Raw genomic sequence first — 25,424 nt, forward strand, 5'->3', positions numbered from 1 at the left:
TGATGTTACCATTTGCTATCCTTTCAATTTATGAACCTCAATATTGGCAAAAAAAAATCCCACCATATTTAACGTGGGCTTCAAAATAATGTCCCATGTTTTAGATCAAGTTCTCATTCACATGAGAAGGTTTTTGAGTAGGGTTGCTGCCCAGTTGTATTTTAAGATATAATTAAAGTTATTCATTCACCAATTATAGAAAATAGAAACTAGAAACAGGAATAGGCCATTCGACCCCTTCAGGTTGCTCCATCTTTTAATATGATCATGGCTGGTCATCAAGTTCAATATCCTCATGCCATCACACCTCCATATCCATGATTCCTTTAGCTGCAAGAGCAATATCTGCCTCCTTTTTGAAAATATATGAAGTTTTGTCCTCAACTGCTTTCTGTGGCAGTGAATTCCACAGGCTCACCACTGTCTGGGTGAAGAATTTTCTACTCATCTCAGTCCTAAAAGGTTTACCCCTTAACCTTAAACAATGACCCCTGGTTCTGGATTCCACAACCATCAGAAACATCCTTCCTGCATTCACCCTGTCTAGCCCTGTTAGAATTTTATAGATTTCTATCAGATTCCCCTCATTCTTATAACAATCAACTTCTAAATGTAAGAATGTTGGCAATCTTGCTGGTAATATGAAGAACAATTCAATTAATAAGTGAACTAATGCAGCATATTAATTTCTTCTAATAAAGCAACTACCCTCTAGAGTATAAACTTAGCGGGCTTCTAATTAGCTTGCTGCTGTAGCCATTAAAAAATTATGTTTCTCATTAACTCTTTGTTTCATAGATTTAAACTGAGGTTTCGAATAAAAGTGTGTTTATGTGGTAAATGCACAAGGATCATTTTTATGCACTGCTTGAAAAGTTACCGAACAGTAAATGTTGAACCACGTTATTTCAAGAATATACTTTGTAAAGGGTTGAATGTTCAGTATGAACTGCTCCTCATCTAACTGATGCTCCTTTCATTAGATAGGCTTAGTATTGCCATAATAGTTACAGCAATATTCTAAGCACTGTGAAGTCTGTCAGATTGTGTCTTGTTAGCAATTGCTACCATCAACTATAAGCTGGCAGGCAACTGGAGCAAAATCCGGTCGACCAGTATTCATAACCCTGGCTGGAGATCAGGAACATCATGAAAATGTACTTGAACCCTGTTAAATGTCACCTGCATTACAGGAAGAGAAGAACTTGTTTAAGTGCAGTCACTCAGTTGCCCAGTGGATGGGCAAGTAAATTAGCTGCGGGGAATGGTGAAAACAAGGAGATCGTGTGACAGCTTGTTTTTAGAAATAGGTTAGAATGGAAGGAGATGACTGAGGATTATGTGGCTAGACATGTGCCAAGTGAGCACCTCTATTTTTCCTTAGTTTTTGTTTATTCTCTTTTGTTCTGATGTATCAGTTCAATACTTGTTATTATCTCTAGTTCAACTACATGTAAAGCTGGGAAACTAAATGACTACTAAATGACTACAGCAAAAATATGCTGCATCGTGAAGAAATTCCGGCACTTTCAGACGCAAAGAATTAAAACTTTGCTTGCATTAAAATTCTTTTTCTTTCTTTCTGTGACAAAGCTGCTGGGATCTAAACGTGGGCAACTTCAATTGGATTTATCAAACACCAATTTTAATAGCTATTGTGGTAAGTGTGCACTTTAATCTTTTCCTATCACAGGTTTGACAGATCAGAGGAATCTAAGGGGAGGTGATGGCTCAGTGATATTATCCCAAATTGTTAATCCGGGTAATATTCTGGGAAGCCAGGTTTGTATCCTGCCATGGCAATAAATATCTGGAATTTGGAGTCTATTGATAGCCATGAAAGCATTGTTGATTGTCAGGAAAAATCATCTGATTCACTGGTGTATTTTAGGGATGGAAACTGCCATCCTGAGCCACATGTGAGTCCAGACCCACAGTAATGTGGTTGCCACTTAAGTGCCCTCTGGGATGGGCAATAAATGCTGCCTGGCCAGTCACGCCCACATTCTGCAAATTAATTTAAAAAGAGAGAGAATTTGCAGAGTGGAGTGAAATGTTGTCAAATCAACAATGTAGATTTGTTTTAAAGCTTTTGCGTAAAAATACTCGATCATTGTGATCTAATAAAAATATGATTTGTGTATCAGGAAAGAAGAATTACTTTCTTTGCTTTGGCTTAATGCTGATTTGGACAGAGTAGAAAGTAATTCATTAAAGTTACTTGATAAGGAGTGTACGAAAATATACTTTTACACAGAATATAATGAAGATGTGCCCCTACCTCTGAGCCATGAGGACTGAGTTGAAGTCCCACCTGCTCCAGAGGTATGTAATAATATTTCAAATCAGGTTTAATAGAATATCTGTAATAAAGGTATAACAAGTCAAGTTGCCTTATTACAGGAGTGAAGGAATGTAAACTGATGAAAAAGAACAAAATAAACAAACAGATATTGAGCATGAATTTTAGTTCGTTGAATTCGGAACTCTATTTTTTACAATCAGTATTTCACACATTTTCACTGGCAACCATATTCATGTCACATGTCTGTTAACTAACACAACATTTCCTGCCACTTGCTTTCTTTATCAACTTAACAATCACAGAATTGTGATTAACCATTATTCTGTGTTGTGCCATACAAAACAATGGAATGTTTGGAGATATTTTTTAAGAATTGCTCTTGATTGCTGGAAAAGAAACTGTAAGTGAATTGCTCGTATGATCAACATCTCTTGAACTGCTGTGAAAGGTGGTGTTAAAGTAACATTTTGTAGTATTCTAGGCAATTATGTTTGCTTTTCTATCTCACTAAAGTGGTGGCTGAATCCAAGTATATTTCTTCCATGCAATAGTATTTGGTGTTTCCATAGCAATGAGTTATTTTTGATCTTTGAAATTCTAGAGGGAGCGCACAACTCTTTTAAAACAATAAAAGCTGATGGTTTATCTCCTGAACTTGGAGCATTTTTTAAAGTGAAGATATATTGAAGAACTTGAGTATTTCATAAATAGCTCATTGTTATTTGAGCTCCTGCTCATGTAGAAAACTTTAATTTTCAACATACTAACCAGACCCATTTCCAAATTGAGCCCATATTTGTAGATTTGGGTTGGATGTTGTATATTGGCCCAGAAATTTACCCCAGGATATTCATGCTTGTTAGTCACTCACAGACTAGGACCTATGTTGAAAGTAATTAAAAGCAGAAGCAGTATTGGCCTCACTACTATTTTTACCTGCTCCATCCACTCCCCCCAAACACCCCACCCATCCAATAAAACAAGAACAATGAAGTTATGAGTTGCTCCAATTTTCAAAAAGAAATTTTCACAAAGAGCTCTTGTGGCACAGAGGTAATGTCCCTATCTCTGGGTTAGAAGGTCCAGTTCCTATCTGCACCAGATGTGTGTTATAACATATCTGAATGGGTTGATTAAAAATATATACAGTCAATCTATAGACTTTTTAAATACACAATGTGCATAAAAACTGAAGAATGAAATAAATAGTTCCAGACTGAAACTTGCAGATATTTTCTAATCAACCTATTTAGAGATGTTATTACAGGTGAGACTTGAACCTAGGTCTCCTTGCTCAGAGGTGGGGACATTACCACCACACCACAAGAACCCAAGGCCACAAATTATGTATGTATTGTTTAATAGCATGCAGTTGTTGGGGGTTAACTGGAATTAATTTGTGCTCCCATAAATCAACACAGACTAAAACTGTAGTTGGGTTGAAAGGTGCTGCTTAAAATGTAGAACTATAAGTGGCACCTTATAAGCACGTGGAAAGATTAGCTCCAATTGTTTCCTTCACTAACTGGCTCTCTAGAATATAACTAATCTATGAATTATCTTTGTGCTAACTAACACAGACTTCATTTGATGTAGACACTGTACAGGCTAGACCTTGTCACGTTACAGAGGCTCCAAGTGTTAATTTGAAGCCAAATAAATGGATTTGTTGGTCTTGATAGCAAATATTAGTAGATGGAAAGGAGAGGTGATGTAAAGAGAGATTTCGAGATTTTGTGGACACCGTGAAATTGTTCAAAGTCCAGATAAAATATGACTTTGAAGAAACTACAATTAAAAAGTGATTGAAAACAAAAATTGCTGGAGATCACAGCGGGTCAGGCAGCATCCATGGAGAGAATGAAAACAAAGTTGCTGAAAATGCTCAGCAGGTCTGGCAGCATCTGTGAAGGAGAAAACAGAGTTAACGTTTTGGGACCGGTGACCCTTCCTCAGAACTCACCGGTCCCGAAACGTTAACTCTGTTTTCTCCTCCACGGATGCTGCCAGACCTACTGAGCTTTTCCAGCAACAAGGTGCAGGGCTGGATGAACACAGCAGGCCAAGCAGCATCATAGGAGCAGAGAGGCTGACGTTTCGGGCCTAGACCCTTCATCAGAAAAGGGGGAGGGGAAGGGGGTTTTGAAATAAATAGGGAGAGAGTGGGAGGCGGATAGAAGAGGGATAGAGGAGAGGATAGGTGGAGAGGAAACAAACAGGTCGAAGAGGCGGGGATGGGGCCACTTTGTTTTTGTTCCTGATTTACAACATCCGCAGTTCTTTTGGTTTTTATCCATGGAGAGAAAGCAAGCTAACATTGCAAGTCTAGATGACTCTTCATCAGAGCTGATGTGAAGTGTGGAGGGGGCAGTATTTATGCAATAGTGAGGGCGTGATATGGAGTGCTGGGGGTGAAAAGATGTTGATTGTTCAGATTAAGTAATTGGAATGTGAGAATCGCAGAACAATGGTGTGTCGAACTGCCAGACTGGAAAGGACAAACAATCCCACTCCTATTCCTTCCCTCTCTTTTAGCTTTACTTGTTACATTCTCTGTCACAATGTCCCTTCACTCCTCCCCCACCTCAGTGGGGCTGGCTGTTCTTTCCAGTTTGGCAGCTAGACATACTGTTGTCCAGCCATTCTCAAATTCTGATCGCTAAATCTGAACTACCAACATCCACTCTCCCCTAGCACTCCATCCTCCCTAACCGCTCCCCTCCCCCTCCCCCATTATTACATAAATACTGCCCCCTCCAACTTCATGTCAGCTCTGATGAAGAGTCATCTAGACTCAAAACATTAGCTTGTTCTCTCTCCATGGATGCTGTCTGAACCTCTGTGATCTCCAGCATTTTTTGTTTACAGTACAGATTCCAGCATCTGCAGTAATTTGCTCCTACCTTAAAAAGTGATTGTTGACTGAGTGAGGTTTATGTTTAAGAGTTTGCAAATTTTATTCTTTCATGCTCCTCCTTTTGGATAATATTGAGAAGTAATAGAAGGATGTAAAGACTGAAAGTCAGGTTGTGAAATGAATGTTCTTTCCATGATGATACACATCTTGGTATTAGCTGTTAGTGTGGTTACACGGTATGGGGTTTCATGGGCTGTGCAATCCAGAGGAGCATGAGAAGTGTACATTTGGAGAAGGTGTTCAAGGCAATGGAATCCACAATAAGTGGCAGGGTACTGAGTAATTAAGAGGATCAAAAAGACCTTGATCTGCATGTCTACAAGCCCGTGAAGGTGGCTAGGCTAGTCAAGAGGGCATACAGGATACTAACTTGTATTAGCTGGAGCATAAAATATAACAGCTGGGAGCTTATGTTCAAATTGTGTAAAACACTCTTTAGATCACAGCTATAATGCTGTGTGCAGTTCTGGTCACTGTACGCAAGGAAAGATGTGAGTGAACTAGAACGGGTACAGAGGATTTGTTTTTTGAGGAAAGTTTGAATAAGGTTTTTTTCTTCTTAGAAGCAGAGGAGGCTGAGAGGAGACAACATTGAACATCATAAAATTACAATAGATCTCGCTGGAGTGGATGCAAGGGTCTAGTTCCCTTGGTTTAAAGATCTATAGCCAGAGTGCTTAGGTTTAAGAAAAGAGAGAACAGGTTTAGAAGGAATTCAAGCAGAATTGCTTTCATTCAAAAGGTAGTAGGGGAATGGAACTTACTGTCTGAAATGGTAGAAATCACATAACATAAAATACTGGGATATACCTCTGAAGTGTCAAAACCTACGAGGCTACAGAGCAAAAGCAGGCAAAGTGGAATTAGACTGGATGCCTACTTATTGGCCGGTGAGGACTATTCTTGTATGGGTTCATCTGTCTGGTAAGTTCAAGCCAGTGCTCAAGGTTGTTCTTCAAACAGTATTTATTAACAGTATATCCATGAAGATATTGCAGCAGATATCTTTGCCTAGAGCTGCTCTAGTTCCAATCTTCTAGCAGAGTCTTTATCACATGACTACTGGAGGTCACTACTACATCACAATCTCATTGCAACAGTCACTAAACTTGATCACTATGTGGATATAATGGCCCAAATGTCCTGCTTCCGCACAGTAAATTTCCGGCTCTTTACACAATGAGGTCAGCCACATCCAGTGGACATCAAATCAGAATTCAAAGTTACAGCTGTGTATTCTACTCACAGAACATACAGATTTGGTGTTTGAATATTACATCATCTGACTCAGAAGTCGCTATATCACATCAAAGGAGCACTCTAAGATGAAATATTTTTGGTGCTGGAAATGAAACATTTGGCATCAAAAACTGGCAGCAAACCCATTCCAGTCAATTATAAATCTGATGAAATAGGGAGTAAGAATCATATTTGACTCGAAACATTAACCCTGTTTCTCTCTCCACAGATGCTGCTAGACCTGCTGAGTTTCTCCATTATTTTCTATTTTTATCTCAGATTTTCAGCATCCACGGTACTTTGCTTCTATGTTAGAGAGTTGAGTCTTTCTTTTGTGCTTCAACCTCAAAGTCAGAATTCTGCTCAACCATTCTGAATCATTCTATTTCTCACATTCACTATTCTGTAGCTGTCCAGATGAAGGTTGTTAATGCAGTGTAACTTGTGTTAATACTTTCCAACCTAAGTTCAGAGAACATGTTTACCAGGCTTATAACTGACAGTGAGGATCCTGTGTTCCCATAAGTTATGGCTTTCTTTGAATCCAGTCTTTCATCAACCACTCTCTTATCTCAGCTACTTTAAAGGAACTTGCTAGCATCGTGTTCTGATCTCCTGCAAATAGTCCTGTGAACTTGTATCCTGCAGCTCCTGGAGCATAGCTATAAAACAAAATAATGCGATTGGTAACAATGCTTACTAATTTTGCTGCAATTATTTTACAAAAAAGGAATTCATATGAATCAATGCACAAAGATAGTGGCTTCTCAGCAACCTAAGAAGGATGGATGGTTACCATGTCAGTAAACTAATGACTCTTTACTGTCTCATATTTTTCAGGTAAATTTTATCTTGTTTGTTAATATTGTTCGGGTTCTGGCTACCAAGCTTCGTGAAACAAATGCTGGGCGATATGATGCAAGAAAACAGTACAGGTAATTTGCTGTAGCAATCCGTGGTTAAACTTGGATGAACGTTGATCGATTTCGGTAAAGCATAACGTAGTACAGAAGGAAGATGTTCAGTCAGTTGAGTCTGGGCCAATTTTAACAACAGACAATCCACTTAGACTTGCTCCTGTGCTCTATTGTCATATCCCTGCAATGTTTTCTTCTTCAAGTATTCATCTAATAACTTTTTGAAAGCTATGACTGAATTTATTTCCATTGCTGTATTTCGCAGGGCATTTCAAACCATAACCACACTTTGCTTAATTTTTTTCCTCATTTTGGTGCAGTCCTTTGCCAAACATTTTAAATTTCTCCTTATAGCATCTTCAGTCATCAGAAACTGGGCTGAGTTTTACCAGAAACCGGGCTATGTATCAATGTCGGGGAGCTTCATTAAAGATTTCTCTCTGTGAGCTCTAGTGTGTTTTCTCACGCTGTTCTGTGTGGCTTGCCTCATTAGCTGTGCATCACATGTCTATAGCACTCAGCTCACGCTATCTTCATCTCAGAAATGGCAGAAGTACTCACCATTGCTGGAACCTTCTGGCTTTACATCCTGCATGACAGCTTAACATCTGTCATAGGGAAGATACTGGAATCCATTGTTAAGAACATTATGTCATTTAGAAAATTATATGTGATCAGGCTGAGATAACATGGCATTATGAAAGGCAAATCATCTTTCATCAGGCAGTTTTTGATGAAGTAATATTCATGGTGAGTAAAGGAGAACTAATAAATGTGGTATATTTGGATTTCCAAAAGGCATTTGAGAAAGTGCCACATCAAAGGTTGCTGCACAAGATAAAAGCACATGATTAAAGGGGAAACATATTAGCATGAATAAAGCATTGATTATCCATAAGAAGCCAAGAGTAAGGATAATGGGTCCTTTTCTTGGAATTGGTAAACTGTAACTAATGAATTACCACAGGGATCAATGCTTGGTCCTCCACTATTTACAACAAAAAGAAATCATTTGAATGAGGAGTCTAAATGTAAGACAGCTAAATTTGCTGATGACACTAAGATGGAAAGGAAATTAGTTTGTCAAGAGAGTATGCAAAGGGGATATAGGCAGCTTATGTAGTGGACAAAAACATTGGCAGATGGAGTACAATGTGAATAAATGTGGATTTGCCCAATTTGTTGAAATAATGGAAAAACAGTGTACTGTTTAAATAGAGTGAGATTGCAGGACTCTGCAGTGTAGAGGGATCTGGTTATCCTGGTACATGAATCTCAAAACGTTTGCATGTGGAAAGTGTTTAGGAAGGTCAAATGGAGTGTTGTCATCTATTTTAAGGAAACTTAAATTTGACAATAAGGAAATGTTACTTCTGTTATGCAGAGCTTTGGTGGGACCACGTCTGGAGTATAATATAGTTTTATCTCCGGGACTACATCTGAAGTATTATGTAGTTTTATCTCCTTTTTTGAAAAGATATACTTAAGAAGTTTCACGAGACTCATTTCTAGGATGAAGGACATATCTCACGAAGAATGGTTGTACAGACTGCACGTAGACCAATACAGTTTAGAAGAGTGAGAGATGATCGTATTGAAACATAGAGGGAATGCAGAGTGGATGTTGGGAGGATGTTGCCTTTTGTATAGGAGATGAAAACTAGGGGAAATAGTTTAAGAATATGATGTTCCCTCTTTTAATACAAAGTTGATGGGAGTTTGTTTTTTCCTCAAAGGTTCTTTAAAGTATGGACATCTATTGACTGATATATATGAGATATGTGAATGAAAGAAACATTTGCTGTGTTCTTCAAAATGAAATTACTGTTTGAACCGTTGTAGTGTGATAAGATTGCATTCTGAACTCGCTGATATGATGCCATCAGAGAAAGCTTAGTTGGAGGGCAGATTACCTTAGATTAAGGGGCAATATTGACTGAAATAGGGCAGCAGGGCACATTTCTGTCCCCTCCAGAGAAGCACGTATGAAGTTAACACAATACAGAATGTGAGACAATATAAATTTTATAGGTGCTGTGCTGTGAAAAAACATTGGCTGATAATAATGTTGTGACCCCACGTGAAACCAGATTTGGATTCCTGAGATACAGTATTCTTTTCAAAGGATTGTGTTAACATCAGTTCACTGAGTTCTGGGGCAATCATTTAGAGCTTTCTTGCACTGCTGTTTACAATGAAATGAAAAGATCAATGTTTATTATAAATCAATATAGGGAAGGTTGCTGTGGCTCATTTCGATAGGCCAACCCATAAAAAAAATAAAGTTTATTAAACTTCAAACCGAAACTCTTTTATTCATAATCTTCCCCATTTAAGAACTTCTTAATTGTTTGTTTTTTTTTGACCATTTATTTATTATTTGATGTTTGGGTCAAGTATTGTTTTCTTTTTTCTTCATAACATATATTTGTGAATCTAAATTCATTTTTATTCGCTTTCTTTCTATTTTGCTACTTATTTCATTTCCCTTCCTTGAGCAGATATTTTATTAGGGTGCTTAAACATTATTCACTCTAATGGAATTAACGATTAATAATATGTTAATAATTAGGACTTAATCATTTATTCAAAGTTCACACCATCACAACTCAAATGTTACTCTCATTTTAAGAATGTATTTAAAAATGTTTGCTCTATTTTAGGTGTTCCCTGTGTTTTGTAGCATTTTCTGCACCGTGGGTTTCTCACACTTTGAAAGAATGGGCTGGAATTTTTTGCAAAAAAAGACAGCATCTGAACTGTGCTTTCCATTATGAATATGAAAATTGAACAATAACATCTGGTAATCAAGAGATGTGAACAGTGAATCACGAAGAATTGCTAATTGATTCACAACTCTCTGCTGTTAAGAAAAAGAACAAAGAAAATTACAGCACAGGAACAGGCCCTTCGGCCCTCCAAGCCTGCGCCGATCCAGATCCTCTATCTAAACCTGTCACCTATTTTCCAAGGATCTATATTCCTCTGCTCCCGGCCCATTCATGTATCTGTCTAGATACATCTTAAATGACACTATTGTGCCCGCCTCTACCACCTCCACTGACAATGTGTTCCAGGCACCCACCACCCTCTGCGGAAAGAACTTTCCACGCATATCTCCCTTAAACTTTTCCCCTCTCACCTTGAAATCATGACGCCTAGTAATTGAGTCCCCCACTCTGGGAAAAAGTTTCTTGCTATTTATCCTGTCTATACCTCTCATGATTTTGTAGACCTCAAGCAGGCCCCCCCTCAACCTCTCTCTTTCTAATGTAAATAATCCTAATCTACTCAACCTCTCTTCATAGCTAGCACCCTCCATACCAGGCAACATCCTGGTGAACCTCCTCTGCACCCTCTCCAAAGCACCCACATCCTTTTGGTAATGTGGCGACCAGAACTGTACGCAGTATTCCAAATGTGGTCGAACCAAAGTCCTATACAACTGGAACATGACCTGCCAAATCTTGTATTCAATGCCCCGTCCGATGAATGAAAGCATGCTGTATGCCTTCTTGACCACTCTATCGACCTGCGTTGCCACCTTCAGAGTACAATGGACCTGAACACCCAGATCTCTCTGTGCATCAATTTTCCCCATGGCTTTTCCATTTGCCGAATAGTTCGCTCTTGAATTGGATCTTCCAAAATGCATCACCTCGCATTTGCCTGGATTGAACTCCATCTGCCATTTCTCCGCCCAACTCTCCAATCTATCTATATACTGCTGCATTCTCCGACAGTCCCCTTCACTATCTGCTACTCCACCAATCTTAGTGTCATCTGCAAACTTGCTAATCAGACCATCTATTCCTTCTACCAGATCATTTATGTATATCACAAACAACAGTGGTCCCAACATGGATCCCAGAACACCACTGGTCACAGTTCTCCATTTTGAGAAACTCCCTTCTACTACAACTCTTTGTCTCCTATTGCCCAGCCAGTTCTCTATCCATCTAGCTAGTACACTCTGGACCCCATGCAACTTCACTTTCTCCATCAGCCTACCATGGGGAACCTTATCAAACGCCTTACTGAAGTCCATGTATATGACATCCACGGCCCTTCCCTCATCCATCAACTTTGTCACTTCCTCAAAGAATTCTATCAAGTTGGTAAGACATGACCTTCCCTGCACAAAACCATGCTGCCTATCACTAATAAGCCCATTTTCTTCCAAATGTAAATAGATCCTAACCCTCAGTATCTTCTCCAGCAGCTTCCCCACCACTGATGTCAGGCTCACCGGTCTATAATTACCTGGATTATCCTTGCTACCCTTTTTAAACAAGGGGACAACATTAGCAATTCTCCAGTCCTCAGTGACCTCACGCGTGCTCAAGGATGCTACAAAGATATCTGTTAAGGCCCCAGCTATTTCCTCTCTCGCTTCCCTCAGTAATCTGGGATAGATCCCATCCGGACCTGGGGACTTGTCCACCCTAATGCCTTTTAGAATACCCAACACTTCCGCCCTCCTTATGCCGACTTGACCTAGAGTAATCAAACAACTATCCCTAACCTCAACATCTGTCATGTCCCTCTCCTCGGTGAATACCGATGCAAAGTACTCAACTTTACAAAATTGACATCTCACCTCCCCAAAATTTTCATGAAGATGTTCCAATGCACATTAATTGCCTGGAATGCTCCCCGGTAGGAACCGTGTAATTTTTTGAAATGTGTGCTGATTTAAATGGGGGGAGACCTGACCCTAATGCTTTCAGCTATGCCAACTGAAAATAGAACAGTAGTTGGAGTGTGGAATTTGAAATTGACACCACAGGTTTCAAATCAGCATTGCAATCATCAGCTAACTCTGTATATCACTAGTGGTCATTGGGTGCCCACTCATGCGACCCCCTTACTCTTAGATGTAACTCTGCATGTTTCTGACACTATTTTTGAGCCTTTTGCATCACATATTGATTACAGGCAATACCTGATCAATTTGACTTTCCTGATCTCAAAATCCTGAAGGAATGGAAGCTTAACTTAGACCCACAGAAAATCCAGTAAAGCAAAACAGCTTGTGAACACATCACAATCTTTCTCAGGCCTTATTGAGTTGCCCGCAATGATTGGTTGACCAACCTTGCATCCCTGAAATCAATGTGTGTGTACATCTCAAAAATTTGTGTCAGAAATGTGTTCAGTCACTTCAGTCACAGGAAGGGGGAGGCATATGCATAGACCCAATGACCACAAGTGGCATGCATAGCAAGCTGTATCAAACTCCAATAACATAGGATGATCAACATCGACTACTGAAACGGACTATTAATCCATTCAGTTACTTTGGAAAAGGTGGCTCACCCCCACCTTCTCAAGTGCAGTTAGCTGTGGGCTGTACACGATAGCTTTGCCATTGAAGCCCACATCCTGTGGATGACTGAAGAAAAATAGAAAAAGGACAATACCTGTCATGTCTGAGCTGTTTCTTTAAAAGAGCTTTCGTGTTCTGTGAAAAGGTCACTGGACCCGAAACCCGAACTCTGTTTTCTCTCCGCAGGTGCTACCAGACCTGCTGAGTTTCTGAAGCAATTTCTGTTTATGTTTCAGATTTTCAATACTACACTTGTTAGTTTTGTCACAAAAAGTGAAAGTCTAGGTTTAGCAAAGAGAGTTCTCAGTGAAACTTGGGCTTGGGATGAGGAGTTTGAAAATCACGATGTTGAATGGAAAAGAGAAATGTGCTCGAAGGAGCACGAGGAAGCAAAAGGTGAAAGAAGGTAGGTTGACATTGTATTTAGCAATAATAGCCATGCCACCGTCTCTGGGACCAGTGGCAGACGTAACTGGCAACAACTGAACCCTTTTGAGGGGGAAGGAATCACCAGCTGTGACCTGTGCTATGCCAATGTAATGAGCCACTGAAACCATGGACACAAAGAATATAAAAACCAAAAGAACTGCGGATGCTGTAAATCAGGAACAAAAACAAAGTTGCTGGAAAAGCTCAGCAGGTCTGGCAGCATCTGTGGAGGAGAAAACAGAGTTAACGTTTCGGGTCCGGTGACCCTTCCTCAGAACTGATGGTGGCTGGGAAAACGTCAGTTTATATGCAGAAAATAGGGAGGAGGGTGGGGTAGGGAGTAAACGATAGGATAGAGCTCAAAGAGAGAGAAAGACAGTTGGACAGATAAAGGAGTTGCTAACGATCAGGCTGGGAGGGTGAGTAGTTGTTAATGGGGACTGTTAGTGACTAACAACAGGGGGTGTGTAGTGGCAGGCTATGTGGTAACAAGGCCTGGTGTGTGGGGTCGGGGGCTGGGACATAGGAGAGTTTAGGCCCTAAAATTATTGAACTCAATATTGAGTCCGGAGGGCTGTAGGGTTCCGAAGCGGAAAATGAGGTGTTGTTCCTCCAGCTTGCGCTGGGCTTCACTGGAACACTATAGCAAGCGGAGACAGAGATGTTGGCCAGGGAACAAGGTGGTGCATTGAAGTGGCAGGCAACAGGTAGTTCAGGGTCTTTTTTGTGAGCAGAACATGGATGTTCTGCAAAGCAGTCACCAAGTCTACGCTTCGTTTCCCCAATGTAGAGGAGACCACATTGTGAGCAGCGAATGCAGTGGACTAGATTCTGGGAAGTGCAGGTGAAGTGTTGCTTCACCCGGAAGGTATATTTGGGCCCTTGGATACTGGGGAGGGAGGAGGTAAATGCGCAGGTGTTGCACCTTCGCCGGTTACAGGGGAAGGTGCCGTAGGGCTGTGGGGATGTGTTGGGGGTGAAGGAAGTATGGACCAGGGTGTCCCGGAGGAAACGGTCCCTGCGGAAGGCGGACAAGAGAGGGGAGGGGAAATATGTGTCTGGTGGTGGCATCTTGCTGGAGGTGGCGGAAATGGCGTCTGATGATCTTCTGGATGTGGATGCTAGTGGGATGGTAGGTGAGGATAAGGGGAACCCTATCGCTGTTGCGGGAGGGAAGAGAAGGGGTGAGGGCAGAAGTGTGGGAGATGGGTCGGACCCGATTGAGGGCCCTGTCGACAACGGAGCTGGGGAATCCTCGGTTGCGGAAGAATGTGGACATTTCGGAGGCTCCCTTGTCAAAGTTGGCCTCATCTGAACATATGTGACGGAGACGGAGGAACTAAGAATGGGATGGAGTCCTTACAGGAAGTGGGGTGTGAGGATGTATAATCCAGGTAGCTGTGGGAATCGGTGGGTTTGTAATGGATATTAGTGGCCAGTCTATCCCCAGAAATGGAAACAGAAATGTCGAGGAAGGGAAGGGAGGAGTCAGAGATAGACCAGGTGAAAGTGAGGGCAGGGTGGAAATTGGAGGTGAAATTGATGAAGTTTTCCAATTCCAGATGAGAGAGGGAAGCAGCACCGATGATATCATCGATGTATCGGAGAGAGAGTTGTGGGTGGAGGCCGGAATAGGACTGAAACAAGAAATGTTCCACGTACCCCACGAAGAGAAGGCATAACTAGGGCCCATGCGGGTGCCCATGGCAACTCCTCTTACCTGAAGAAAATGAGAGGAGTTGAAAGAGAAGTTGTTGAGGGCGAGGACAAGATCAGCCAAGCGGAGGAGGGTGGTGGTGGGTGGGAATGGTTCAGGTCTTTGCTCCAGGAAGAACCGGAGAGCCCTAAGACCCTCCTGGTGGGGAATGGATGTGTAAAGGGATTGCACATTCTTGGTAAAGAAGAGGTGGCTGGAGCCGGTAAACTGGAAGTTTTGAAACCGGCGTAAGGCGTCAGATGAATCATGGATGTATGTGGGTAGGGATTGGACCGGGGGGAGAAGACTGAGTCAAGGTAGGAAGAGATGAGTTCTGTGGGGCATGAGCAGGCTGAAACAATGGGTCAACCTGGACAGTCCTGTTCATGGATTTTTGGCAGGAGGTAGAAACGAGCTGTGCGGGGTTGGGGGACTATTAGCTTGGAAGCGGATGGGAAGCGCCATTTCCGCCACCTCCACCAAGATGCCACCACCAGACACATATTCCCCTCCCCTCCCTTGTCCGCCTTCCGTAGGGACCGTTCCCTCCGGGACACCCTGGTCCATACTTCCTTCACCCCCAACACATCCCCACAGCCCTACAGCACCTTCCCCTGTAACCGGCGAAGGTGCAACACCTGCACATTTACCTCCTCCCTCCCCAGTATCCAAGGGCCCAAACATACCTTCCAGGTGAAGCAACACTTCACCTGCACTTCCCAGAATCTAGTCTACTGCATTCACTGTTCACAATGTGGTCTCCTCTACATTGGGGAAACGAAGCATAGACTTGGCAACCGCTTCGCAGAACATCTACGTTCTGCTCGCAAAAAAGACCCTGAATGACCTGTTGCCTGCCACTTCAATGCACCACCCTGCTCCCCGGCCAACATCTCTGTCTCTGGCTTGCTGCAGTGTTCCAGTGAAGCCCAGCGCAAGCTGGAGGAACAACACCTCATTTTCTGCTTCGGGACCCTACAGCCCTCCGGACTCAATATTGAGTTCAATAATTTTAGGGCCTAAACTCTCCTATGTCCCAGCCCCCCCACCCCACACACCAGGCCTTGTTACCATATAGCCTGCCACTACACACCCCCTGTTGTTAGTCACTAACAGTCCCCATTAACAACTATTTACCCTCCCAGCCTGATCGTTAGCAACTCCTTTATCTGTCCAACTGTCTTTCTCTCTCTTTGAGCTCTATCCTATCGTTTACTCCCTACCCCACCCTCCTCCCTATTTTCTGCATATAAACTGACGTTTTCCCAGCCACCATCAGTTCTGAGGAAGGGTCACCGGACCCGAAACATTAACTCTGTCTTCTCCTCCACAGATGCTGCCAGACCTGTTGACACAAAGAAAATTACTGACAAAGAAAACAAATATTCTAGGGGAGATGTAGAGACGGACAATGATTACAATTCCACTACCAGGATTAGGGTGGCAACAGACTGATTTTCAAGTAATATTGCAATCATTTTATTAACACCAGCTATAATTTCTCTTCTTAAGAAAATTAGCAAAGTCCACCTTAGTTCTTGTGCTTGTGTTTGGAATGCACTACATCGTATTTGTTGCTGTGCCACATACCTTCACTGGAGTAGCATGGGAAATACGGATGCATTTTGAACTTTTTTTCAACTCATTTCAGGTGAGATCATTTATTTTTTTTATAGCCCAAGCAAATAAGTGGTGAGTTATTGAGCTAAGTTAGATTATCAATGAGCTAACATTAGCTAGCCTCAGTGCATTTTTGTTGCTGAAGGAGATTTTTAAAAAAACCTTGCATTTACATTGTAACTTTATTGAAGAAAAATATCGAAGTGTTTACAGAGATTTAAGACAAAAATTAATATTCAATTCACTTGTATATACCATATAACTCAATGGGCTCGGTTACAATTATTCCAAATCAAACACTGCAAATTTACAATATTTGTTGTGGTCACGAAAATGGAGAAGAACAAATAATGTTTTTTTTTCCCTAATTTTCACACCTTCGTTATGTCATTGCAAATAGATATGAGTAAGTATCTGGCCGATACTTACTGCATAATACAATAAAGTTTCTGATGATTTCAGGTGATGAATGAGAATTAAATTTAAATAAAATCTGTGATAATTCTAATACAGAGCATCTAAGTATATTGTGTGCTGGAAATCTGAAGTGTGTCATTCTGTTTGGAGATGATTTGAAGAAAGTTTTCCTGCCATTTGTGTTTATAAATGTGAAAGTGCATTCAGACAATATTGCACTGGTTGGCATTTCCAATTGTAACTGTAAGGATCATTTCTCTCAGGGCAAAAGTGAATTTCAGCAGTACTCATGAACTGTTTTTCAAAAAGCTATTATCTCCATCAACACTACAAATGTAGATTCCAGAAGTTGCTCGATTGCAGAGGTGTAATGAAGGTAAACCAAATGACCATAAGATATAGGAGCAGAATTAAGCCATTCAGCCTATTGAATCTGCTCAGACATTCAATCATGGCTGATATATTTCTCAATTCCATTTTCCTGCCTTCCCCTGTAACCGTTGATTCCCTTACTAATTGGTTGTGCCATTATTACTATCACAAAACCCAGATCTATAAAGTTATTATATGTACATTGCCATCAGTTGACAGGAAGAAAAATGACCAAGGCAAAAACAAATAATGACTTTTAACATTTTTGTCGATTGGAAAATTGCAGAAGGGCAAAACAGGATCTTTGACTGTCTGGAATGTTTGTAGGTGTGGGGGTGGATGGGGGAGAGCATTTGGAGGGATGGGAAGTAAAGAGATTGAAAGTTCCCGTGATATGTTCAACCAGAGCAGCCAATCTAGTTCCAAATATTACATCCACCATGCCATTCTTCATCCTCCTGTTTTGAAAATGGGTCCTCAAAACTCAGGAACCCTACCTTTCCTAGTTTAAACACACAAAGGAATTTCAGATGCACATTTATGAATTGATTTTCAGTTGGAAGTGGACAGTTCCCAGGACTGTTCACTCACAGGGCTCACTCATTTTTGTTAAACACATACTGATGTTAAGAATTTTTTTGTAAAAACATGTAACTTACTCTGAAAGCATTAGTCATATATTCTTCAGTTGAGGTTACAGTAGCAACAAATTTGTCATCTTCCAAATCTCAGATGTTGATGTTTGATAAGTCATGCTGTATTCTGGGAATTTATATATGTATACCATTTTCTATTTTAATGTATAAGTTTGTTTTTAATTAAATGGAGAGTGTGTAGTATATTTTAACAGCTGGAGGATTTGTTATATTGTCCTCACTACGACCCTCACAGTTGGAAAGGTGAAAATAAAATTAGTTTAACAAGAGTTACTGCATTTGAACATGGTAGCTTTACTGAGATCCAACTAGATTTAAATGTACTAGTAGATAAAAGCTCTGTACGTGGACATTGATTCTTGCTATCCTGGAAAATGTCAGTAAAAATTGTATGTGCTGCTCTAAGACATGTAAAGTCATCATTTATCATAGAAATGGGAGATACACATGAAATAGGAAGTACTGTTTCCAGACTGTACTATATTAGAAGAAAAGACTGCAAATGCATACCCAGTATTCTGTTCAGATTGCGTTATCTAGTCTGAATATATGGATTAATAATCTAATTTTATGTGCAAATATGCTGTTTGTTTCAAAAGATTTACAATGTGTGCTATTCTGTAGCAAAATTATAAACGTCCTCATGATGACAAACAGAGGAAGTATTTCTTTTATGACTTATATACCAAACAGAATTAGTAACTATGGAGCCTTGAGACATGCTCTGAACAGACACTGGAGATTGAGGAGCCCTTAGCTGGAGATTTCCTAGGAATATGCTTGCACTCCATTACCTCATCCTTACCAGAAACGTGGCATTAGGAATTGGAGTAGGCCATTTGTTCCTTGACCTTGTTATTCCATTAAATTAGATCATGCCCCATTGGACCCCAGCTACATTTCCTTGTGTCTATTTTTTTCCAAAACTTAATTCATTCAGAAAATTTGTAAATATTACACAAACATTTCAAATTGAGGATTTACAAGCAAATTTCACAAGTAGAATTGTAGCAGTTTTTACATTTAGGGAATACATCCCACATCAGTTATTCCCTGGATACCTTTGACTAACAACAGTTAAGAGAACAACAGTTGTCCAGTGTACACATTATCTTAGGAGGAGAGAGTTCCACATTTCTACTGTAGTGAAAAATGACTTCTGGTTTTCCTCCTGAATGGACCACTTCTAATTTTCAGATTTACTTCTCCCTGTCCACATTTATGCATAGGAATAGCGTTCCTCCCTTGAGGAAATGGTGCTGGAGCAGGAGGATCTAATAAGAAGTAGTCTTTGTTGCAGAATGTTCCTGAATTGATAGTCTGCTACTTCAATTTCCAAATAAGAAAGGACACCAGTTTTAATTTGTCTATTTTCTCAATATTCCCATGTAGAAATTACTGTAGCTCTTTATTTTTTGGAAATTTTCAATCAGTGGAAAGACAAATTTACCACAGGGCATGGCGTTTTATTGCCTGAGAAAATATATAACTATTCTGAATACTAAAGCAATGACTGTGCACAGTTCAAATTTCCATAAATCTTGTTTTAAAATTGGATTTTTAAATTGCTTTGCTGTTTCAATTTTTGACTGCTTTAACCATGTCACACATTTTATCTCTTTCCGAATATACCTGTTCCTTTCAGGGATTATTTGTTGCGATTATCTATTGCTTCTGCAATGGAGAGGTAAGCCATTCTTCTACTTTGAAAAACTACTCACCGAGATTGAATTGCTCATATATTTTAGCAGCAGAAACTCTTAGTTTCCCCTCACCTACGCTTACAATGGAAGCATCAAACGTTCAACTTGTCTGACAATGTGCTTGAACTTCACAAAACAGTCAGAAGAATGAGACCATCTCATTCTTGCTTTAATCATTTGAAGTGACATTGCAGGGGATATTTGGCATAAATAGAACAGAAAGTTAGGAAGTTGCAACATAATACCTGTGTTCGCATGAAGTTACAGAGAAGCATATTTAAGATGGATTGGAATATTTGAAAATTGATGGATGCAAAAATCCAAGAAATAGGTTACATGAACCGCAGAGAATAATTAATGAGAATGATAGCTTAGGTGCACGAAAAAGCTTGAAGCTGGTCTAAAAGGAGGACAGATGTTTAAGTCTGGAATTAAAATGAGATCAGCGAAGAGATCACAAGTCATGCTGCCTTGAAACCAAAGCTTCAGAAAGGCTGAAAGATATACCTTATTAAATCTTAACAGCAGAAATTTTAATTGCCAAAGTAGTTCAAATTATTATAGAATGACTATGGATCATTTGGCCCAAAATAATTTATCCATCTAAGGAGTGTCTTGCTCCCTTCATCTGATTGTTTCCAAGGATTACAGATTAATGCCTCATATTCTACACAAAAAGTATGTTGATCACTGTGCGAGGAACCAGTCCAAAACTTTTTTTTTATGTTTATAATCTGTTCCAACAGTCGTGATTTAATTTGAAATATATTCTGTATTTAAAATGTTATATACAAGTATAAGAATAAAAGTATTCTTTTTCTAGAACTTAATGAGACACAAACAAACTTAGAGCTCTAAAGGGCAGAGGCTTTACCTACCATAAGAGACAGCCTTAGACATCAATAGAGGTACATGACAACATAAAACTGTAAAAAAAAACATTTAACATGCAAGAAAATTCCCACAGATTCTGGTAAGTTGAAATGATACAAAGAACATCGAAGAGTGGCAGTAAGATAAGAGCTATAATAATGGAAAATGTAAAGAAACACACAAGGTTTATCAAAATCACTACCAACGTTGACAATTATATGAAGACAAATAGGATATTCGAGAGCAACATGAAATCCTTGGAAGTTGGCAACAGTGATGTTAGCCCAAGTCGTCTGATCTGCAATAGAAACCCTACTTCTGACCCAGATCAGACAAAATATACTTATCTCTTGAAAAATTCTCCATACACACTGCCTGTCCTCCTGAGTATTTCTGGTACTTCATTTTTATTTCAGATTTCCATAATCCAAGGCATCTTACTTTTGTATCAATAACACAAATCTGTGATTCTATTCAGTGGCGTTTAAAAGGCTAAGATATGATTTGCTTGAAGTTTTTGAGACATGAAGGATCACAGATCGGATGCCTTAGATCGGAGGATCCAGTCTAAAAATTAGAGCCAGATATTTTGAGTGAAGTTTAGAACCTCCCCCTGAAATTGTAAAATACTATTGATGCTGAAAATATGAAATTAAAGCAAGATGCTGGAAATACTCAGCAGGTCAGGTGGTATCGATGGAGAGAGAGGCACAGTTAATGTTTCAGGTCAAGAGCCCTTCTGCAGTTATGTGAAGTTAGGCCAGAAATCTACAATAAACTCATAAAATGGCAGAAGGGGCTCAATAGATAAAGTGGTTTACTCCTGTTCCTATGTACCTTTTATGGTCTTCTACAAGTCTTAAATTGTTGAGTTTTTAATGCTAAGTGTATTTCTAAGTAAATTCCTTTCAATTCTGGGAAGTATGCATTTTTTGTGTCTTTTTGCCTAACTGAATCTGATAATCATGGGAATAAGTCCAATGATTCTTCTCTGAACTGGTCACAATACTCATCTCTTTGGTGACTTCTGTTGTCTACTCAGAGTATTGCACTGTTTCAGTGTGATTTCTGCGGAAATTGTAATCTCTATTTTTTGGATAAATTCAACACAACACTGTTTATTTCATTGATCATGACTCCACCATGACTGGACACTTTGAATTTTGAATTTATCAAAACCTGAGATCATTTTTGAATGCATTCTTCGCTCATTCACAGCCATTCATGAAGTCTTTGCATTTTTCTTTTATATGCTCCTACATGTCATATCTGCACTTGTCCTTGTTAAACTTCATCCACAAATGCTCTGCCCATTTCCTTGTTTTGTCTAACTCACTTGGTAGATGTTGAACGATGTAATGCAGTTCAGTTCAAGTGTCCTTCACAGGTTTGAATTGCTGGTGAATTTAATCAAACAACAGTACAGTGCAGGAACAAGCCCTTTGGTCCACCACCAAGCCTGCATTGATTCCTAGTCCTTATTTAGACCTCCTACTTATTGCCCAAGTGCAGTTTCTATCCCTCTGTTCACTTCCCGTTCATGTGTCTATCAAGATACGCCTTAAATATTGATAATGCGCCTGCTTCCACCAGAGGCAGTGCATTCCAAACACCCACCATCCTCTGTGTGAAAAATTTTCCCTGCACTTCTCCCCAAAAATTTCTGCCTCTTACCTTGAGCCTGTGCCCTCTTGTAGGTGATCTTTCTACCCTGGGAAAACAACTTCTGAGTATCCACTCTATCTATGCCTCTCATAATTTTGTAGAAAGCTATCAGGTTGCTCCTCAGCCTCTGTCTTTCCAGTGAAAACAATCCAAGTTTACCCAACCTCTCCTCACACCTACAACCCTCCAGACCAGGCAATGTCCTGATAAATCTTCTCTGCACCCTCTCCAAAGCATCCACGTCATTCTGATAGTATGGCAACCTGAAATGCGTGCAACATTCCAAATGTAGTCTAACTAAAGCTTTATACAGCTGTAACATAACTTGCCAGCTTTTATATTTGATGCCCCAGCTGATGAAGGCAAGCATGCTGTATGCCTTTTTGACCATCTTATCTCTCCACTTTCAGGCACTGTGGGCCTGTAAAACTCGATCCCTCTGTATGCCAATGCTCCTATGGGTTCTGCCATTTATTATATAATTTGCAACTGAATTTGATATTCCAAAATGTATCATGTCACATTTGTCCGGATTAAATTCCATCTGCCATTTCTCTGCCCAAAGCTGCAATCTATCTTTATTGGGCTATATTTTTTGACAATCCTCCTCAATATCTGCAACTTTGCCAATTTTGGTGTCATCCACAAACTTACTGATCAGATCATCTACATTTTCATCCAGATTGTTTGTATATATTACAAACAACAAAGGTCCCAGTATTGATCCCTAGATCTCATGAGACCTTACCTTTTGTATCAGCTTACCATGAGGTACCTTACCAAATGCCTTACTAAAGCCCATGTAGACAACATCCACTGCCCTTCCCTCACCAGTCATTCTCGTTACCTCCTCAAAAAATTCAATCAAGTTGGTGAGACATGACCTTCCCCACACAAACCCATGCTACCTATCACTAACAAATCCATTCGCTTCCAAATGTGAATATATCCTGTCTCTCAGTATCTTCTCCAACAGTTTCCCCATCACTAACAATTTGCTCACTCGCCTATAATTACCTGGATTATTTCTTTGTCCCCTTTTAAAAAAAGAACAATATTGGCTATTCTCCATTCCTCGAGAACCTGAGGCCAAAGATGATGCAAATATGTTTGTTAAGGCCCTAACTATTTCCTCCCTTGCCTCCCACAGTAGATCCCACCTAAACCTGGGGACTTGTCTACCTTGATGCATTTCAAGATACTGACCACTTCCTCCTTCATTCTACTGACCTACCCGAGAGTATTCATACACTTTTCCCTAACCTCAACATCTCTCTTGTCCCTCTCTTTGGTGAATACTGATGTAAAATGTTCTTTAACAATCTCACCCATTTCCTCTGGCTCGACACATAACCTCCCTCCTTTATCCTTGAATGGGTCCACTCTTTCCCCAGCTACCCTCTTTCTCCTAATATACATATAAAATGCGTTGGGATTCTTCTTAATCCTGCTGGCCAAGGAAAATTTCATGGACCTTTTTAGCCCTCCTTATTCCCCATTTGAGCTCCTTCCTACATACTCTGTATTCTTCAAGGGTTTCATCTGTTTTTAGTTGGCTAGACCTTAGGTATGCTCTTTTTTGACTACGCTGATTACTTCCCCTATCATCCAAGCGTCTTGAATTCTGCCATTCCTGTCTTTTGTTTCCACAGGAACATGCCTGTCCTGCACTCTAATCAACTGGTTTTTAAAAGACTCCACATGTCAGATGTGGATATACCCTTAAACAGTTGCTTCCAATCCACATTCTCCAGTTCTTGCCTAATTCAGTTATATTTGGCTTTTCCCCAATTTAACATCTTCATCAGATGTCCACTCTTTCCTTATCCATAAGAATCTGAAAACTTACGGAATTATGATCACTATTCTCAAAATGCTCCCCCACTGAAACTTTGATCACCTGGCTGAGCTCATTTCCCAATACCAGGTCCAGAGTGGTTCCCTTTCTCATTTGACTATCCACATACCATTCCAGAAAACCGTCCTGGATGCACCTAACAAATTTTTCCCTTTCCAAACCCTCTGCAATAAATGGGGAAGTTAAAATCACCCACCACAACAACCCTGTTACTTTCATAGCTTTCCGGAATCTCACTACATATCTCTTCCTCTATCTCCTGCTGGCAGCTGGGAGGTCTGTGAATGCACCCTCCCTATTCCTGTGATGTACTCATAATGCCTCGCTGCAAGATCCTTCCAGGGTGTCATCCCTCAAAACAGCTGTGATATGCTTCTAACCAGTAATGCAACTCTCCCACCTCTTTTGCTTCCGATCTGAATTGAGTTTCTGAATCCAGATCCTGTAATTTGAAATCAGTGTGTGTGCAAAAATTTGTGTAATGATTGTACGATTCATTCATTTTAATGCTACCAAATAACTCCACTATAAAATCAACGCTGTTATAACTGTATGAAGATTATTAAAACCTTTTTGCGCCTTTTATAGACTTTTTGAAGTTTCTTCAAATTATTATGATTGAAGGCTCTAGTTGCAGTTAAAAATAAGAATTGATTTGGTTTAATATAATTGAGTATTATCTATTTACTAAAGGTTCATACTGAAATCAAAAAGACATGGACAAGGTGGCACCTTTCCTTAGACTGGAATGGGAAGGCGAACTGTGGGACTTATCGATATGCCTCAGCGTTAACCAACCTGACCAACAGTACCTCCAGCCAGGCACAGGTCAATGCACGCACATCGTTATTAACTCGAAAGTTACTTAAGAACGAGGTTAAACAGGAAAACAGCCATCTGACTTTACCGGGGTATGTAAGAAGCAACTCTGATCCAGAGAGTTTACAGCCGTCTATTCCTGAAGAACTCAATGAAAATGAGGAAAACCTTGAAGATGTAATTTATCTTAAAGAATCATCAAAGCCTGTGCTCGAGGTGAACGTTGAACATGAAGAAGTGGTTTAAAGGACAATAAGTTTATAATGAAGTGAACATTTGCTCCTTTGAAACTCTTGTGCAAGCAATCTGTATTCTTTGTGATGAAACAGAAGGTCTCTGATCCCAGGAACTTTGTATTCCAGCACTGCCACACTGTTCAGTTATTTTTATTCACCTGTGACAATTCTGTGATCTATTAAGAATGTCAATACATATTGATTACTGTGCAGTTCAAATTGTATCTAATTAATATCTTGCCATATTGTATCTGACACCAACTGGGCTGCTTCAGGTTTGTGTTGGAGACTAAAGCTAGTTTTCAAGGTTTGGCCCTTTCCCCTATATTTTGTAAAAAAAAACCTGTAGATCCAAGGGCAATGAGTTTGAATC

The 25,424-nt window shown here is 40.1% G+C and overlaps 1 protein-coding gene across 1 annotated transcript in view; it reads left to right on the forward strand.

Moving 5' to 3' along the window:
- The window catches only part of LOC109931044 (parathyroid hormone 2 receptor-like), a 100,247-nt gene extending 75,186 nt beyond the window's left edge, over window positions 1-25,061 (forward strand). The window contains exons 10-14 of the mRNA XM_048598714.1: window positions 1,594-1,660; window positions 7,302-7,396; window positions 16,345-16,483; window positions 19,543-19,584; window positions 24,690-25,061. Coding sequence (XP_048454671.1) covers window positions 1,594-1,660; window positions 7,302-7,396; window positions 16,345-16,483; window positions 19,543-19,584; window positions 24,690-25,061 — 715 coding nt within the window. The remainder of the gene's footprint in view (window positions 1-1,593; window positions 1,661-7,301; window positions 7,397-16,344; window positions 16,484-19,542; window positions 19,585-24,689) is intronic.
- The last annotated feature ends 363 nt before the right edge of the window (window positions 25,062-25,424 follow it).

The sequence above is a fragment of the Rhincodon typus genome, chromosome 7, assembly GCF_021869965.1.
Source record: "Rhincodon typus isolate 14 chromosome 7, sRhiTyp1.1, whole genome shotgun sequence".
Lineage (NCBI taxonomy): Eukaryota > Metazoa > Chordata > Chondrichthyes > Orectolobiformes > Rhincodontidae > Rhincodon > Rhincodon typus.